Here is a 17,564-nt window from a genome sequence, read left to right as displayed (position 1 = left end):
CTTCCTCTGAAGTGACTCTACCCCTAACTTAATTTTAAGCTTCACATAGGAGAAATCATTATGGTCCCTCATTTTGTTAAGGTTTGACAGCTCTCTGACAGGTTCCAATAAAAACAAAATAAAATTGATTTATGGTAAAGCAGGAGAATCCCCAGATGTAAACTGGGAGCCAAAGACAGAACCAGAGTTTCCAACGGGAAGCTTCTAGGAAGAAACCAGAACTACTCTTTACTCCCTTTTAAATTTTAATCCCTCCATGAGGGGGTGGGGGGGGGGGTGGAGGTGGGCCCAGATCTCCAATCTTAGAAGCCAGCCAGGACCCCCAGCCTGACTCGCATCATTTATCACTGAGAGACCGAATTTTTCTCTCCCTCTCTCGGGAACGTAAAGCCCTGAACACCTTTGCAGTACTCGACCCAAGATACGTGCTAACAGCTAGGAGCGAGGAGTGGATGTGGTCGCCCTGAAAGTGCGAGCGACGGGAGTGGGGCGCGGGGTCGAAGACCAGGGACGCGGCTGTAACGTCAAACAGTTAAACCAGAAATCCCGATATCATCAATACCCGTCGGCCTAGTAGGAAATAAACACGGGGTTGAAAATCGCGCATCATTCAATAATTCAAGTCTTCCCTCTCCTCTCAAAAAAAAAAAAAAAAAAAAAGGCATCTCGTTAGCTCCTTGCCAAGCTTTCCATGAGAAATTCGCTCTTGCTGATGCGTTCTGTCTTCCAACTCCTTTCGGCATCCCTTGGACAGCAATGTTCTTGGAAAACCTGGATGAAATGTCAGCGCCTCTTCGCTGCACCCCCGATCGAGGGCGGGTAGGGAGGCAGAGGAGGGGTAGAGCAGGGAGGAGATCGAGGCGCGCCCGCGGGAGAGGGACCCCGGCCCCCGGGCCGCCGGAGCGCACCGCCCCGCGGCGGGGCCTGGAGCCAGGGCTCCCGAGCGCGCAGAGGACCCGCCCAGACCGCTCTTATAGGAGAGCGCGGGGCGGGCCTGGCCGGGGGCGGTGCCGCGCGCCTAGCTCGCCTATAAGGAGCGGCCGGCCCGGGTGCAGATCCCAGCGCCGGCGGCCGAGGTGCAGTGGCTGTCTGCCCGGCTCGGCGCCTCGTGTTGCAGCGGGGTTTGGATTTGCACCTTTAAGGAGGGGGAGAGGAGGAAGAGGCGGGCGAGGCGGGCGAGTACAGCAAGCGGCAGTTGCGGGGACCGTAGCTTCAGCCGCAGCTCAGAGGCAGAGCCCGCTACCTTTTCGGTGGAGCGTCTGGACACGGGATGGAGTGAAGCCGCGAGTGCCTCTCCTAGGGGGGGTGGGAGGGGGTCAGGCGGTGCCGAAGAGAGGGAGAGAGAGAGCGAGCAGAAGAAGAAGCCGCGGCTGGCGCCTGCGAATTTGGGATTCGATTGGGAGGGACCGCTTACTCGGGGGAAATGGATTCTGTACCAAGGCTGACCAGCGTTTTCACTTTGCTGTTCTCCGGCTTGTGGCATTTAGGATTAACAGCGACAAATTGTGAGTACCAGGAGCTGGGGGCGGGTAGGTGAGGTGGGAAACGCCAGCGTTGGGGAGAGACACTCAACTGTCCAAGCATGTTCAATTGTGTCTTCCCTGAACAGAGAAGAAGGGGGGGAAATGCTGATTGGTGTGGTTCTAGCACCCAAACCATCCCAAAAGTTAGCAGAGCTCGGATGAGCCAGCCCCGCTGAATTTCCTGCCCTTCTTCCCGAATCGCAAAGTTCGGGGGAGAAGGGAAGGTTCCTCTTCCCAGTGCCTAACGCCAGGTCCGCGTTCTTCGCCTGCCTGGCCTCCGCCAAAGCTTTTCCGGAGAAGGGCCCCGGGTTCGGATTGTATGCACTGAAGGCTGAGCTTCCAGAGATAGAGATGCTCCCAGCCACCGCACTCGGTGACAGTGGCTCATCTCTGAATGCGGCTGCCTGGGATTTGCAATATACCCAGTACCTCACTAGACATGGCTTTCAGCTCTCCTGTAGGCAGGAGGCTCCAGTTGGGGTATCTTGCAACCAATAGGCATCGGTTTAATAGGATTGGGAGTTTTGGCCTAAGAGTCATGGCCCAATGTAGTCAAACCACAAGATCAATGGCTGCCCCTGTTACAGGAGGAAGAGCTTTGATGCACACTCCACCCCCAAAATCTTTGTGCCAAAGAACACATAATGAGTATGCACTAAGTGTACACTCTGTCGTCCAAGCTCTAACCTCAGCAAGTGCAGGGCATTTAATTTAATAGGCAGGAAGGCTGGACACCTGGGGATCTGCCACCTGCACTGTGTATTTAAAGAACCCAGTTCGTCAAAGTTGAATAAATCGCTAGAGCCATCAGAGGTTCAAGCTCAATTGCTCAGCTGCCTCTCTAGGCAGAGAGAGGGAAGTTTTTCCAGCTTGGAAACTCCTAAATGAGAAAGAACGCAATTAAGCCATCTGTGTTTTTTCCAAAGATGTTTTATCAAGGTTCCTTGAGTTTCTGGGCTTGCTCTTCTGTCTGCTACCTCCCAACCCCCAGGAACCTCTGAAATGCTTAACTGTACTGGAACATAACATGACGTTTAGAGAAAGATAGGAAGACTACTTAGTACTTGTGAGTCCCCCTACGTCACTCCCCATACTCAGGTTCAAGAGGACCTTGTGTAAGAGAAACTCATACTCAACCCAGAGTTGCTCCGCAAGGGAAGACAATTAGACAAATGTTGTTTAGTGAAAATGGTCCTAAGAAGAGCCAGTGTTTCTGTGATTGGAAGTTTTGGAGGTTCAGAATCCATTCTTAGTGGTAATGCCTTATAAAGATTGTATTAAAGTTTCTATTCTAAAGGAGTGAGGTCAACCTCTCTAAAAGGGAGGAGCCAGAGGGACTTAGTATAGAAATCGTTTCAGAGAATAGGTAGGACGAGGTTAGAATCTGATGTTTCTTTTCTCTTCCTCCTCCTCACCTCTCCTCACTTCCCCTCCCCCTCCCCCTCCTCCTCCTTTCCCTCCCTCCTCCTCCTCTTCTTAAGTGAAATTGTTCCCATGGTGCTTTAGAAAAACATCTAAGCGGTTTAGTTAGAGGAAGTTAGGCATGGTGCGGAGCTAGCCTCTCTACTTCCTAAAACACTAGAGGTCAGTATTGTCCTAATGATGCAAAGGTGTAGCTGCAAAAGAGCTGTTTTTCCTTTAGCACATTTACCTATCTGGAAATAGTGAATATTTTGAAGATCCATAAAGGTGGGGCGAGGAATAAGGGTAAAATGGATAGAACATACCCTACAGGAATATGGTTGGGGCTTCCTTCTGTAGCACCTTTTCTTAAGAGCAAGGAAATAAATAAATTGCAGAATGCCAGTTTGTGCAAATTAACTGAATTATGGTTAATATGTTTTAATAATGCTCATAAAACCTAAATGGCGTGGATTTAAGACTCATGCTTATCATTACTGATGCAGCAATAAAGCTAATTCTCAACATTTAAAATGAAACTTTGTGGTAATGAGCTTTAGTATTTCATCAGTGACAGTTTAATTTCCTTATTTCCAATCAACAATTCAATTGAATGCATGCTACTTGCTAAATATTTTGGGGTCAGTGTTCTTAAAGAATAATGATGAATGTTTTTTTATTACGCTGAACAAAATGTATTAGTTCAATAGCATGGCAGCAGAAAATTACTTCTCAACTCAGTTTATCTCGGTGGTCTTCAGAAACAGTGATGCAGAACCTCTAAGAGAAAAACATTAGCATTCCACAATTCTCCCCGACTTCAATTGTCCACATACTTTATCCATTAAATTTAGGGCTTTGATTTACTATTTATCTACAATCCATTAACATTTATATGCATGTATTGAAAAAGATAAATATCTTTTCATATAGTCAATTTGTATAAGTATACAGATTACTTGGAAAAATTTTTTTCATGGTTTTTATTTTTTGAGATAACATTTTATATCATTTGTGAAAGTATCCCTAAACATGAGTTATTTACGCAAGACACTCTGTGGTGTCTAAGTATACCTGTGACCTTTGTTCAAATAAAAACAACTTTTAATTGTTTGTATTATTCTAAAAATAATGTGTTGTTATTACTGTTGCGTATAGAATGCATATGTATGTGTGTGTTTAATTTTCTTACAATCTGACCAAAACTTGGGCATTTGTCTGTAAGAGAGAAATGAATGCTTACCCAATTATGGATTTTGTAATTTCTAATTAAACAAAATTAAAATAAAGTCAGGTTAGAAGGCCAGCTACAGAATAGGTATTATGAATCTGTGCAGAGAACATAATTACCAACCAGTAATAAAAACTGTGGAAATTCCCTCATTCCAGGTTTTCAGGATATTAAGTAGCTACAACATTTCCTTTGGGTTTACCCTGAGGGAATTAGTTAATTTCGAATGTAGCTATGATAGGCCACTGTTAAATGAAAAACCATTTTACATATGATATCAACTTCTCTGACACAAGAAGAAACAATGTAACTTGAGGATAGCTGGTTCAAGTGAAACTAGGAGTTTGAAATGCTGATGGGTTTTAGCCCTGGTTATGCCACAGCTAACACGTTGAATGTCTGTCTACTTATGCAACTTTGCCATGCTCACAGGCTTGGATATAAAACAGCAACTGAGATATGTATCTTCTCTCAAACAGAACGGCAGCTCAGTATTTTACTAAGGAGATTCTTCAAATATTAATTATGCAGAAAGACTATGATAATGCAAGAAGTTGCATTCAGCAGATAAGAGCAATGCACGATACTTACAAGGGTCACTCTTCGCTTTATTTTTGCCAATACTCAGATGTTATGTGATTATGACTGCCTTAATTTTAACCTAATGAGCCACTTTGATCTCCAAGCATCTTAACTGTTTGGTGCTACATACCAGGTTCACAGAGATAACAGCCTTGAGAAAGAAATCAGAACTCTTTATTCTATGATGATGCCTTTCATCACAGAAAGAACCTCATGTAAAATATACAAGGATGTCAATCATAGTCATAAACATCTTTAAATAAAGAGAATGCAGTATTCCTTGAGTTATCTGAAGCTTATGCACAAACCCAATCAATAGGTAATATTATAAATAAACAAATACCAGGCTGACTTTTTTCATCAGGGAAGTGTTTGCGGTATACTTTTCTGACAATTATAGTCAGCAGAAGTGAAGGAAGCACTATAATGCTCATTTGGAAGAGAGTCCTAAAGATTTCCCCATGGTTGAATAGGCTTATCTTTGACAATCCATGTGAACTCTCTTTCTCTTCAATCCCTCATAGCCCACATCTCCAAACCAGATTCATATTTCCACTATTGGAACATGTAAATGAAAAACTAGAAAAGCAATGTCCATACCAGGGTACAGATTTATGAGAGAATTAGCTTCTATTAGAATTACATCACTCCAGCCCCTAGTCTCTAAATTGAAGTTTTCTTTCTTTCTTTTCCCTCCCTGCTCTATCCAGTTTCTTTATCTTTCTTTAATAGGACCCAGTTCTCCTTACCTGCATCTCTTTACTTTTCAGGGCTCATTTGTTACAAAATGAAGTATTATGATACCACTTGAAATGTTCCTAAAAGCTTTAGTTGGTGATCCAAAGCCCTTCAGTTTGTATGCCAGAACTCTGCTGAAATATGGCTTGTATATATACAAAGCTAATTATCCTCACTAGTTAGGAGGGTAGGGAGACGGTCTAGTTACCACAAAGATCATAATACAATAGTCATTCACTCACTGGACCTTTGTTTTAAAGATTAAGTGTACTCATTTGGAGCTAGTAGTGGCATTTTTAATACATAAGGAAAGCTGTCTTCATTCATCAAAATTCTTGACACTTTCCGGAAAGTGTCCTTGTGGAGGTCATTGACTTATCCTAATGATCGTTGTGTATTAATTGAAGGAGTTGGATCAAATGGTGATTAAAGTCCTATCTAGTCCTAATGTATTTGTGTCTTTACTGATGTTACCTACTTATTGGTCATCCCATTTGGATACTTCTGGGATGGTCATACTCTAAATTGTTAAGCAATTATATTTAGAATAACAACATAATAGGGTTTTAATTCCTAATAACTCCTAATAATTGTATCTCTCACTTCATATGCCGTGGGCACATAATTTGGCAAGGCATTGCAGCTAGGTAGATTTTATTAAATTCAGTTTACAGATGAGTAAATTTAAGGTTAATAGAAGTTAATAATTTTCCCAGGATCATAAAGCTATGCAATGGAAAAAAAAATCAGGATCTGGACCTCTGTCTATCTCCAAAGATCAGAGTCTGCAAGATATGAAATTAATTCCCATGCATTTGGTTGGGGGCTGTGTGTGAGCTGGCAAGTTGCCTTGTGATCCCTATGGTTAGTCTCTGTAGCTCTATCCATAACAAAGGGCAGGAAGGTAGCATTTTCCACCAGAGCCAACACCTGAGTTATACCTTACCAAAACAAAACAAAATAAAACAAAAGAAACAAAAAAACCCACAAAAATTGGAATGTGGATTTGATGCAAAATGCCTAATATCACAATGGTCAAAAATAAGAGGCCACATATCTGGATGATCACCAGATGCTTTAATTTTCTTTTATAAGTTTTAATAAAAAACTGGATAGGGGAAGGGCATAGCCTTGATGAAGACTTGTGACCACACACACACACACACACACACTGCCATGAAACCTACCTCTGTTGGCATCATGTCTTCTAAGTCTCTAGAATCAGACCAATTTTATTAATTAAATAGTAGGTATGAGCTCCTTCTCCCTGCACAGGGCTCTCCTAATCTGGCCCTGCCTAATGGTCTAAATTGCATGTCCACCATTCCTGCCCTGTCCCCTAATTTACAATTTAGGGAACTCCACATTCTGCAAACAAGCCATGCTATCCTGCATCTCCCTTGCGTTTATTTGTGTGTGCTCTCTGTTTGATCTAGTTACCCTTTTCCAGTTTTTACACACCTTCATTTTCTCCCAGTTACACACACACATATACACACACGCACACACACCCAGGCTTTCCCCACACTGAGCCAAATGCCCCTATGTATGACTTAGTATATTTCCATAGCACTTTCTTAAAATCCTTGTCTCCCAGAGTAGTTGCAAAGCTCTCTGATTATCATATTTCATTTCAATGTCTGTATTCAATACATAAAACATTAGGTGAATGAGTGGATGAGAGAACCAGTGAATGGTTTCTAACTAAGAAGTTTAATTTGTAAACAAAAATAATCTTTCTATGGCCCTGTTGCTAGAGTCTTAAATTTATTTGGTTTATTTTATTTTTAACTGGCAAGTATTACTTATTATTGTTCTGGAAATGCTAAGAAGATCTGACCTCAGAACCAAGTTTGATCTAATTTTATTAACTTGCTTTTGCAAATTTAATGAACATTTCCTATAGAGCTGAAAATACACAAATATATAGCTATAAAAAAATCTTTCTTCATGGCCCAGAGTTCAGTATAAAAAAGAGAAGTTTAAATGCTGTTTAATAGGGCATTAGTACTAAATTACTGGAAAGATTGTATTTTATTGCAAGCCAACAACATGACCTCGATAACACTATCCTGAGCCTCTGATATCCTCTCTCTAAGCTGTGGTTGGAAGATTCAGTGTTAATACTTCATGTGTGCTACTCATTTGAAAACTTACTGAAGAAGTGTCTCCCAACTGAAGGCTTTCCTTCCTAAACTCAGGTTTTTCTAGAAACAGGAGAAATAAAGATAAATAAGAAGAACCATCCATGATCTCAAGGAACTTTGAACATGAACAACCGGAAAAATAAATCTTTAATCACATCAGTGTGATAGATGCTGTAGCATAGATAAGCGCCAAGTGTATGTAATATGAGGCATCAAATGAGCATCTCACACTGGCTGGGGTATCATGGCAGGGAAGTGAGATGGAAGGTGAGACTTAAACAAAGTCAGACTTCACTCACTGCAGAAATGGGGAGAGGTTCTCACAGGCTTTTTGTGTGGAGGCTTAAGGGTGAGACCTGTTGTAGGGACTACTTGCGGGAGTGGCTTATAGGCAGAGGGCTAGAAAAAGAAATGAGGGGGCACCTGGGTGGCTCAGTTGTTTGGGAGACTGCCTTCAGCTCAGGTGGTGATCCTTGAGTCCCAGGATCCAGTCCTGCATCAGGCTCCCTGCTCAGCAGGGAGTCTGCTTCTCCCTCTGACCCTCCTCCCTCTCATGCTCTCTCTTGCTTTCTATCACTCTCATTCACTCTCTCTTTCAAATAAATAAATCAAATCTTTTAAAAAAAGAAAAAAGAAATGAGGGAAATTGGTAAGTATGGGGGATCTTATTTTTACTCTCAAGCTATGAAGCTTCACTGAAGGATTTTGTATATGTAATTAGATAATACATAAAAAAAATCGCCACGTGAGGGGTAGACTGGCCCAGGCCAACAGGATCTTGTTGAAAACTAGTTGAAAGCTTAGCTTATCACAATTACTCAAGTGGTAAGAGCCTGAAGAAGGAGGTTTCAGAATCTGCAAAGGTCACAAAGAACCAGAAAGAAAATCATGGCCAAGAACATTGAAACCAGGGGTATATAAACTAGTAAACTCACAGAAGGCACAGATTTGTGGTTAAAATGCATGCTATCGCTGCTCCCATTGTTTTTGACAAATGAGAGCCATAGATGCTAGAGAAGGTGCTCTGTTCTCGGAAATGAAGTTCTTCTCTGGGAATACCAAACGACCATATTCTCAGAGCAGTATATTTCATATTTGCATGACACTATATAGCATATGCTGTCTGTATCCATCATTCTGATGCATCCTCTAGTCTGTAAATTACACCACATTTTGTCAGCAGAGTGAGAACTAGTCATTAAGAAATGTGTAATTAAACCTCAGTGTTTCTGTTCTTGATCCCCTTTCTGGCAGGGGGTAAACCAGGGATCATTCCTCCTACCAGTGGTTGCTCTTTGGCAAGAGAAACAAGGGGAAGCCGGGTGTGCCACGTTGATTTGCTATCATTGGTAATTGATTTGCTGGCATAAATTTCCAAGTCTCTACATTTCTAATTGCTTTTGTGCATATTCTTGGGGGTTGATTAATGCCATCTGTTCACTGGATCGGCTGAATTGATTGAGTTTTAAAGGATGACAACAGTAATGTTGAAGATGGGGGGAGACTGAAAGGGAAATGTCAAAACACACTCATGATGTATTTTATTTTTAACTATCCACCTTTGGAAGCAGAAATATCCCTTTGAAGACAGTCCAAGGCAAATAGCAGTTTAAAGAAATTCGCCTAACAGACAGATGCTTGTAGGTGTTAGTCTAGGCCACTGTTTGCTGAATATACATGTTCAGTTCTCTCCTGCTCTACCCCCTGCCCTATCCCTCTCTCCCCGCCTCTTGCTTTCTCTTCCTCCCTTTCCCACTCCTCTCTCCGTCATTTGGCCATGTATTTTTGGTATTATCATTGGCTCTTCCCTGTGTTCATGATTGTGTTCAGATGTCAGAGGACGGGAGAAAAAAAAAGTCTGTTGGATTCAAGTGTTTCCTTGTTATAAACTATGTGGGCACAGTCACCAAATGTGATGAAGCCTCCCATCAAGGCCTATTCTAAGGGTAGGCCTGACAGGGATCTGCCACCCACAGGACACTTGGGGAAGCCCACTTGTTTCTAACACCCCCTACCCATCTGTCCCCAAACAACTCTTCCGCCAACTCCATCAGTGCTCTGAATTTGTAAATATGAGGGAAAGACTTTCAGTGCATGGCGGTAAGCCTTAAGACACAAAGCACCACCCCTCCCCTGGGAGAAAAAATATAGGGATGCATATCTATCTGAACTATTCTTGACTGAGAGGAACAGACCTTTTCCAGAAAACAAACAAAAAGTTCATGGCAGAGAAAATGCTGGGTACCTGAAGGAGACGAAGAGAATATTCTGAGTGGGGGAAGGGCAAATAATAGGGATGTTCAAGGTGTCCAAGACAAGTGTTGCCAACTTCCTGATTTTGTACAGGACCTTCCATATTCCAAGCAGGTGGGCAACAGGGAGATAGTGAAGGAGAGTGGAAGGGTGTAGGTCATCAGTTATAATATATATTAGGGCAAAAACGTTTCCATTCTCAAGCAAAGGTTGAAGAGCTCACTCTCCCTTCATCTGGGTGAGCAGATAGCTGAATGATTGCCCAGGCAAATAGAAACTTGTTCTCATTTTAACTCCAATGTCGAGAAGACTGTGGGCAGAATCTGTCTCCACCTGACACAAACACGCCTGTCTGGATTCCTCACTTGATTCCCGAACTCTGTCAGGGTATGACCACTACTTCTGGGCTGTGGCCAGTGAATTTGCTCGCTAAAAAGTGCACAAAGGGAGCCTTCTAAGAGAGTGAAATGGGTGTTTATCTAGAAAAATAAGGAGCACATCTCCAGAGCAGTGATCAGACCCTCGCAGAGAATGTCAGCATGATGGGAGAAAAATGTCTTTGATTAGACCTTGAGAAAAGCCGGTGAAGTGGGGCAGGATTATGTGTGAAGCCTTCCCAGTGTCCGAAGCAGGAGGCTCAGGCAAGAGTCTGGGAGTTGTTCTTCTCATGCACTGCTGAACCCTGCATTGGGTGAATAAATAATAGACATGCTCTTGTTGTTGTTGAGTTAAAAATCAAGTGCTGGTACAATGATTGGTGTATTAAAAGTGCTTCTTCCATTTTCAAGTGAATCATTCATTCATTCATTGATTCAAAAAATGTTTATGAAATGCCTGCTGTGCATTCATTTCTGTGCATTCCTAAAGCCTTTTGTTTATTGATTGTTTGCTGATGGACCATTAGGATTGCTGTCCACAAAGCCCCAGAAACAACCACAAAAGATAATAGTATCTCTTCACAACAAGATGGTACTGTGGTACTGTAGCCCCTCTGCTCTGTTCTTGATCAATTTCTTTCTTTTTTTTTTTTTTTTTTAGATTTTATTTATTTGACAGAGAGGTCACAAGTAGGCCGAGCAGCAGGCAGAGAGAGAGGGGAAGCAGGCTCCCTGCTGAGCAGAGAGCCTGATGCGGGGCTCGATCCCAGGACCCTGAGATCATGACCTGAGCCAAAGGCAGAGGCTTAACCCACTGAGCCACCCAGCCCCTCTTAATCCATTTCGTAAGCAGCCTTTCCTATTCCCAGATCTTTTCTCTCTGCTTCCTTGTCTTCAGTGTTTCTTCCCCTTTGCCCCAACTCCCCTGCTTCCGGAGGCTCCTTCCTTTTCTTTCCCCGGGTCCCTTCCCTCCCTTCTTCTACTCTTTCCTCTTCCTTTCTCAGTCCCATCTCTATCGCTGCCTCTCTTCCTCCACTCAGCCTGTCTCAGTCAACAAGTACTAAATGACTCCTCTTTATGTGTTATGGCCGATGCTAACACTTTTCAAACTTTTCCTTTGAAGTGCCACTCACCACAATACATACACATACATACATAAATAAATAAATAAATAAATAAGGTGCAGGAAAACCCAGGAGATTCTCAGTTCCTCCTCAAGTAGCCACTGAAGCATGTAATTTCTTGAATTTTTGTCTTAAGCCTCAGACACATTTGCATTCTGCTCTGCATTATAGCCATGTTTATATTACGATAAAAAATAGCTTCTCAAGATCTCCAATTAAAAATTGATGGGCGAAGTTGATTCACTTAACCCATGGCAGAGGGCCTCATACACCTGGAGGCTCAGGTCTGAGCTTTTCAGCTCTTTCTCCCTGCATATGCCTTCCAGGGTTCCTACGTGAAGGAGAACAACTCTCGTGTCTCTCCTTGGAACAGCAGCTTCCTTTGCCATCAGCTGTGACAGGTCTGTGAGCTGCACATTACGATTAATCAATAATGGGAGGTGAGAAGGGCTTATCAATTCACAGGAAGAAAAGAAACCCACAAGCCTATGAAGTGAACGGAAAAGGAGCTGTTTGTAGGGGCTGTGGGCAAGCAGTCTGCCTGGCCCCCTCCAGGTCTAGGCTGCACCCCATTGCAGTCACTGGGCAATATTCTGCCACATGCATGAGGTTTACCTTTGAGTGAATGAGCTCTGCCAGGTTACAGGATTGGGGTCAACAGGGGCAGATTCTTTCTGATTGGAGACAGGCTGAGCTCACCAGGATATTAAAAGAGAGATTAATGCCTCTCATTCTACAACAATCAGGAACCTTTTGACACAATCAAAAGAAATGAATCCAGTAGATTGGAATGTTGGAACCCTGGAGATTAGAGATAAAGTGAAGTAATGTGTTTCTTCATTGGCAGGGTTTCCAAACCTCCGCTGGGTGCCAGGGGGATGCCTTATGAGGTCTCCTCCTATTCCTAACCACAGCCATTGTCTTCTCCATTATAGACTGAGGATGTGCTGGCTTGAATGGTCAGGTTATTCACACAAGATCAAATAGCTGGGAGGTGGTCACACTGGGATCATAGTCCATGTTTCCCTGACTGAAAAGTCTGTACTTGCTTTTGTTCTGCTTGCTGTTTCCTTGAACCCAAACCCAAGGCTGAGCCATCCTTAAACTCAAGTTGATGTTAAGCCTTGCAGAGCAAGCCTTCTCTCTGATGCAGGATGAGAAAACCCTTGTCAGGGTAGACATACAGATTCCTCCCAATCTGGCAGTCTTTTCCTAATTTTCAGGCCATCTTTTTCCCTACATCTAGAAATCCCTGTGGCAAACAGCTCCTGTACATCTAACCATTTGTAAAAGTTGAAAAGTTGATTGTATTACTCATTAAAGCTTGTGCCATCAGCTCTCTGTGGCCAGGCTCCAAGTCTATCACTAATGGCATTGTGGATTCCATGATCAGTGTGTCTGTTCCTTTGGGATCTGCCTCATAAGTGCAGTATTTTTTTTTTTTTTAATCTGTACTGCTCCTAGCATTTGTTAGGTGGATTCTCCCTTCCTTCCTTCCTTTCTTTCTTTCTTCCTTCCTTCCTTCCTTCCTTCCTTCCTTCCTTCCTTCCTTCCTTCCTTTCTTTCTTTCCTTCTTTCTTTCTTTTTTTCTTTCCTTCCTCCCTTCCTTCCTTCCTTCCTTCCTTCCTTCCTTTCGTGCTAGTAAAAAAACCCTATTTGTGATACTTAGGTCCCTAGTTCGAATAAGGCAAGGATTGGATGGCCTTCAGATCTGTCCTGCTCTTTGGGCTACAGAGTTCAAACTGCTACAAAGCCCAAACACAGCCCCAAACCTCCTTCCATCCAGTGGGTGTAGATGGGAAGGTGGGTTTAACTGGTGTATACACTGTACCATTATTCTTTGCCACAGACTAGGTGTGATGGTGAGCATCTGCCCTGCTGTCCTTGTAGTGTCTGCTTGATAGAAGAAGACCAGCCCATGAGTGAACTTCCTTTTATCACAGGCTGTGTGGAAGACCAGGCCAGGCAACGGTTTGCGTTATTCTCCAGCTCTCTTGCACTTGTCCCTTCAATCTGGCTACTGCTTGGCTTGGCTGTGCAGTATGTCTTTGTGTGTTTCCTTTGTCTTCTTTTTCATCTATTTTCTTGGCTCAGTGGACCTTCATGCTTGGGTTTGGAGAGGCTGAGTAACTCGTCCGATAGTCCGCACCCGTGCAGTCTCGCCTCTCTTCTTCTGTCAGTGGCAGTCAGGAAAGGAAATGGAGAATTCCGAAGTAACTCACGCAGAGGCAATACGTAGATGCTGTGTTCTAGCTCTCGGAAAGAATAAGGCTTTTTGTACTCAAACTTAGTTCAGAAGCAGGAATTTTTGTCTTCCAAAATGAACACTTACGTAGACTTTCTGGATACAAAAGAAATGACAAAGATTGCTGTTTGGGGGAGATGGGGCGAGGTCCTGCTCAGGCTGCTCTTCTCTTTCTGATTCTTCATAGAAGTGAAGCCTCCAGCTTACTTGCAGGAATCTCTAAGTTTGTAATTGTATGCAGATGTGATTAGGCATAGGGAAATTTTGAGGAGTGGGGGGACAGTGCCCTCCATGGTGGCTGACCTTTGGCTGATGTGCCGGCAGCAAGTCCACCCAGGGTGCTCACCACTTGCATCTACTTGCAACAGTGTCCAGCTGTTGAGATTATGAAATATTTTAAATATTATCTCTACCCTGGTGCCCATTTTTAACCCCTTGAAAATCTATTTTTGTCCTGATGCTATTTTATAAAAGTTTTAGGACAAGAGAATCTTACTGGCATTTACAGATCAGAGAAGAGAGTAGCTTCTCCAGGACATGTCTCTTCATTTTGATCTCCTTTGTGAATAGTCAGTAGCTCTTCTTATTAAAAAAAAAAAAAAAAAAAAAAAATATATATATATATATATATATATATATAAAATCTTATGAAGGACCTTGAATTATCCACCTCCATCCCAGAAATTCCTTGGAAACCTTCTCAAAAGAAGGGATTTCATTTTAGCCATACAGCAAAGAGCAAAATAACTACTTGTTAGGTTGAATTACAGCATAGACACTTTAGATGAAATCCAAGTGCAGACAGCAAGCCTGGATGAGGGACGGGAATAGAGGCAAACCTCTGAATACTGTCCCTCAGTTCACCATGTGTGGATGGAGGCATAATCTCATTACACTGCCTCTCAACTTTTGTGAGAAAAATAGACCTTCGTTCTCCACCAGAGAGGCCCTCTCAGTGTGCTCTCTAATGTTAATTAATGTGGCTAGAAGTGGTAAATGTACACAAATTAAATAAATGTCTGGATTCAGCCTTGGTTCCTGATTCTGGTTAGACTCATAATTGTAATCACATGCTTGTGTGTTTGCTTACAGTTCCATGAATTAGAAAATCCCATTGTATGTAGATCTACACTATACTTATATAGGAAAATAAAACCTCTAGTGAACTCCAAATGCTCTTGCTCTGCATTCTTAACAGAATTTAATATAATAAATAATTTAAGATAATATATATGCATACACATATGTATTATATATTTGAGTTTCCCTTCATGGTTAATACACCAGGGAGAGTTTTACACGTGTATACACTCTATGCAAACTGCTTATTCTGGCAAATGTCAAAATTTATTATCCCCCCAAGGTCAATATTGACTTGGGTGTCACCTTTGTGAATATTTACTTCTGTAGATAATGAATTGAAATGGACGTTTGGATGGAAATTAATATCTATTTATTTTCTGAAATAGAGTATGTTTTGCCAAGAAGGTGGATAAATGCTGGGGGGAGGCGTGCAGACATGTTCCACTGTGGCTGCTCTGTGTCAGGGCAACATTCAAGTAAGCATCCTTCGCATTCCAGTTTACTGGGGTTATTTTTTTATAGTTCTTTCACATGGTTCTATTACCTGATGGACAGAAGGGAAATCTTCAGATATATTCAGCTTGACATTTCAGTAACATTATTGGGAGATAGTGATACTTGAGCATATGGATAAGAATACATGGGATTAACGAGAACCTTGGCCTTGGGATTTACTGAGGCCAAGATACTATTACCTGAGAAAGACAAAGCTCCTTCAACAATGATCTAATTAAATGAAGAATACAGGAAGAGACACAAAATCACAACGTGGTTCTTTTGGTTTTGTGGTATTGAGTTTTTGTCTTGAAATAACCTTATGGGACATCATGTGTTTTGAAGCCTGTGTGTGTGTGTGTGTGTGTGTAATGCTTGCTTCTTTATTAACAAAAGTTAGTACCACACGTTTTGGTATGTTTTCAGTATATAAAACCAGGTTAATATTCTTTCTAAAATTGTGAGTCTACAATAGAAATATTTCCTGTTGTTCTCCTCATCACTGTTTTATCAATTTTGGGTATTGAGTTACCTAATACACACACACACACACACACACACGCACACACACACTCTGGATAGTGTTCTGACTTAATAAGAACTGATAAGACACTTAAATGAAAGTGTAATTGTGACAGGTGCTGTGTGCTGTGTGCTGTCATATATGCATGGGATGTAGATATGCTTTTCTCTACAAATACGCACCCACATCGCATTCCTGATTTTGTCCTTTATAAACAAGATGGATTAGTTTAGCTGTCATGTCAGCGAATCTTTTCCTGCCGTTAATGGTTTGATAAAAGGTCTGGACTTAGGAAAGAATATCATAATTAAACACAGACCATGGCTTAGCAGTCAAGGGAATAAACTACTGTGAAAATTCATTAGTAAAGTTAATCCAAGAAACATTGGACCAAGTGAAACAAAATCAATTTAAGGGGAGAATGTATAACTCTATTGATGTTTTCAGCCTTGTTGATACATTGTTTGGGGTAAAGATTTCTATGTTTTCTGTATAAGTGTCAGTTTTATTGGAAAATTCAATTTGGCTTATTGGGTTCCTATAGCTAAGTGTTTTGTGGCTTCATTGGGGAAATGATGTCATTTTGTATATGGAGAAATAAAAATACCTCATTTGGTGTCCAATGAAATTCTCATTTTACACACCTTCCAATTCTCATTCCAGATTAGAAACCAAAGTCAAGATGGCACCTTCCTTTTTTTGTGCTAGGAAGATTTAATTCCTAGAAGAAGCCAAATGCACTGGGAGGTTCCTTTGTCATTGTTTACATGTGCTTGTGCACACATGCCTATATAAGACATATATGTGCTCAATGTCAATTAGTGTAGTTTGTGCTTCTTTTAAAAAAAAAAAAAAAAACCTGATAGTGTGAGATCAGCAGTTCTCAACTGGACGTGATTTTGCCCCTGGATACATTTGTCAGTGTCTGGAGGTGTTTTCAGTTGCCACATCTGGAGTCTTGCTACTGCATCTCATGGATAGAGGAGCCAGGGATGTTAATAAGCATGCAGCCTTACAGCAAAGGAATGCATCCCACAACAGATAAGCAGATAAGTATCTAGCTCAGAATATCATGATAGCCGAAGTCTGAGAAACTGTTTAGATCTATGAGTTATTTACGGAACATCATGTGTTAATTGAAAAGACACACACACACACACACACACACACACACACCCCAAGTCTTTCTTCTAACATCTCACTCTTAGGAAAATCCTTAGAATAGAATAAGAAATATCCTAATCATGATTTTACCACTTACCAGGTGTATGACTTTGTGCTTATCCTTCCACATTTTCGCCCAATAAGTATAATGTTATTTACAATAGCCTATCTGCTATTGTCAATAACAAATGAGATAAGTAGTGTCTTTGGAGAAGCTGTGCATGCATATTTCTGATATATTGATATTTATTATAATTTTAATATTTATTTATTTACTTAGTTAGTTAGTTAGTTATTGTTTTTGGAGAAATAATGGTCTGGTTATACTGTCCTGGTAGGCTTTAGACAAAGGCTGATAAGGGGAGATCTAGGCACAATGTGAATAGGGGTGAAAGGGACGTATCCTAGACAGGGAGTGGGAAGATAAATTCCATACCATTTTTCTAATTACCTTGTGGTTCAGTTTAACTCTTATCTTGAAAGTCATCTGGTCGTGCCACCTTAGAGTACCATGGTGCTGTCATACAGTAGTGAAACTCTGTTTCATAACAAAGCATTTTCTAATTTTTTGTCTTACTTTTTTTTTTTTATAGCACCCCCTTCTAGCATACATAAATATTTGAGGAGTTCTGGGAACAAACAAAAAGTGCCAAAATGGTCTATGGAGGTGCTTCCTGA

General features: G+C 41.7%; 1 protein-coding gene across 1 annotated transcript in view; it reads left to right on the top strand.

The window, feature by feature from the left end:
* The first annotated feature begins 1,060 nt into the window (after positions 1–1,060).
* CNTNAP5 (contactin associated protein family member 5) overlaps positions 1,061–17,564 on the top strand; it is an 811,336-nt gene continuing 794,832 nt past the window's right edge. Inside the window, exon 1 of the mRNA XM_080798228.1 lies at positions 1,061–1,505. Within this exon, the coding sequence (XP_080654354.1) occupies positions 1,424–1,505 (82 nt within the window). The 5' untranslated portion in view covers positions 1,061–1,423. The remainder of the gene's footprint in view (positions 1,506–17,564) is intronic.

This window comes from Martes martes, assembly GCF_963455335.1.
Source record: "Martes martes genome assembly, chromosome: 3".
NCBI lineage: Eukaryota > Metazoa > Chordata > Mammalia > Carnivora > Mustelidae > Martes > Martes martes.
Note: the sequence above shows the minus strand (reverse complement) of the source record. Positions and strands in the feature narration are given on the sequence as shown.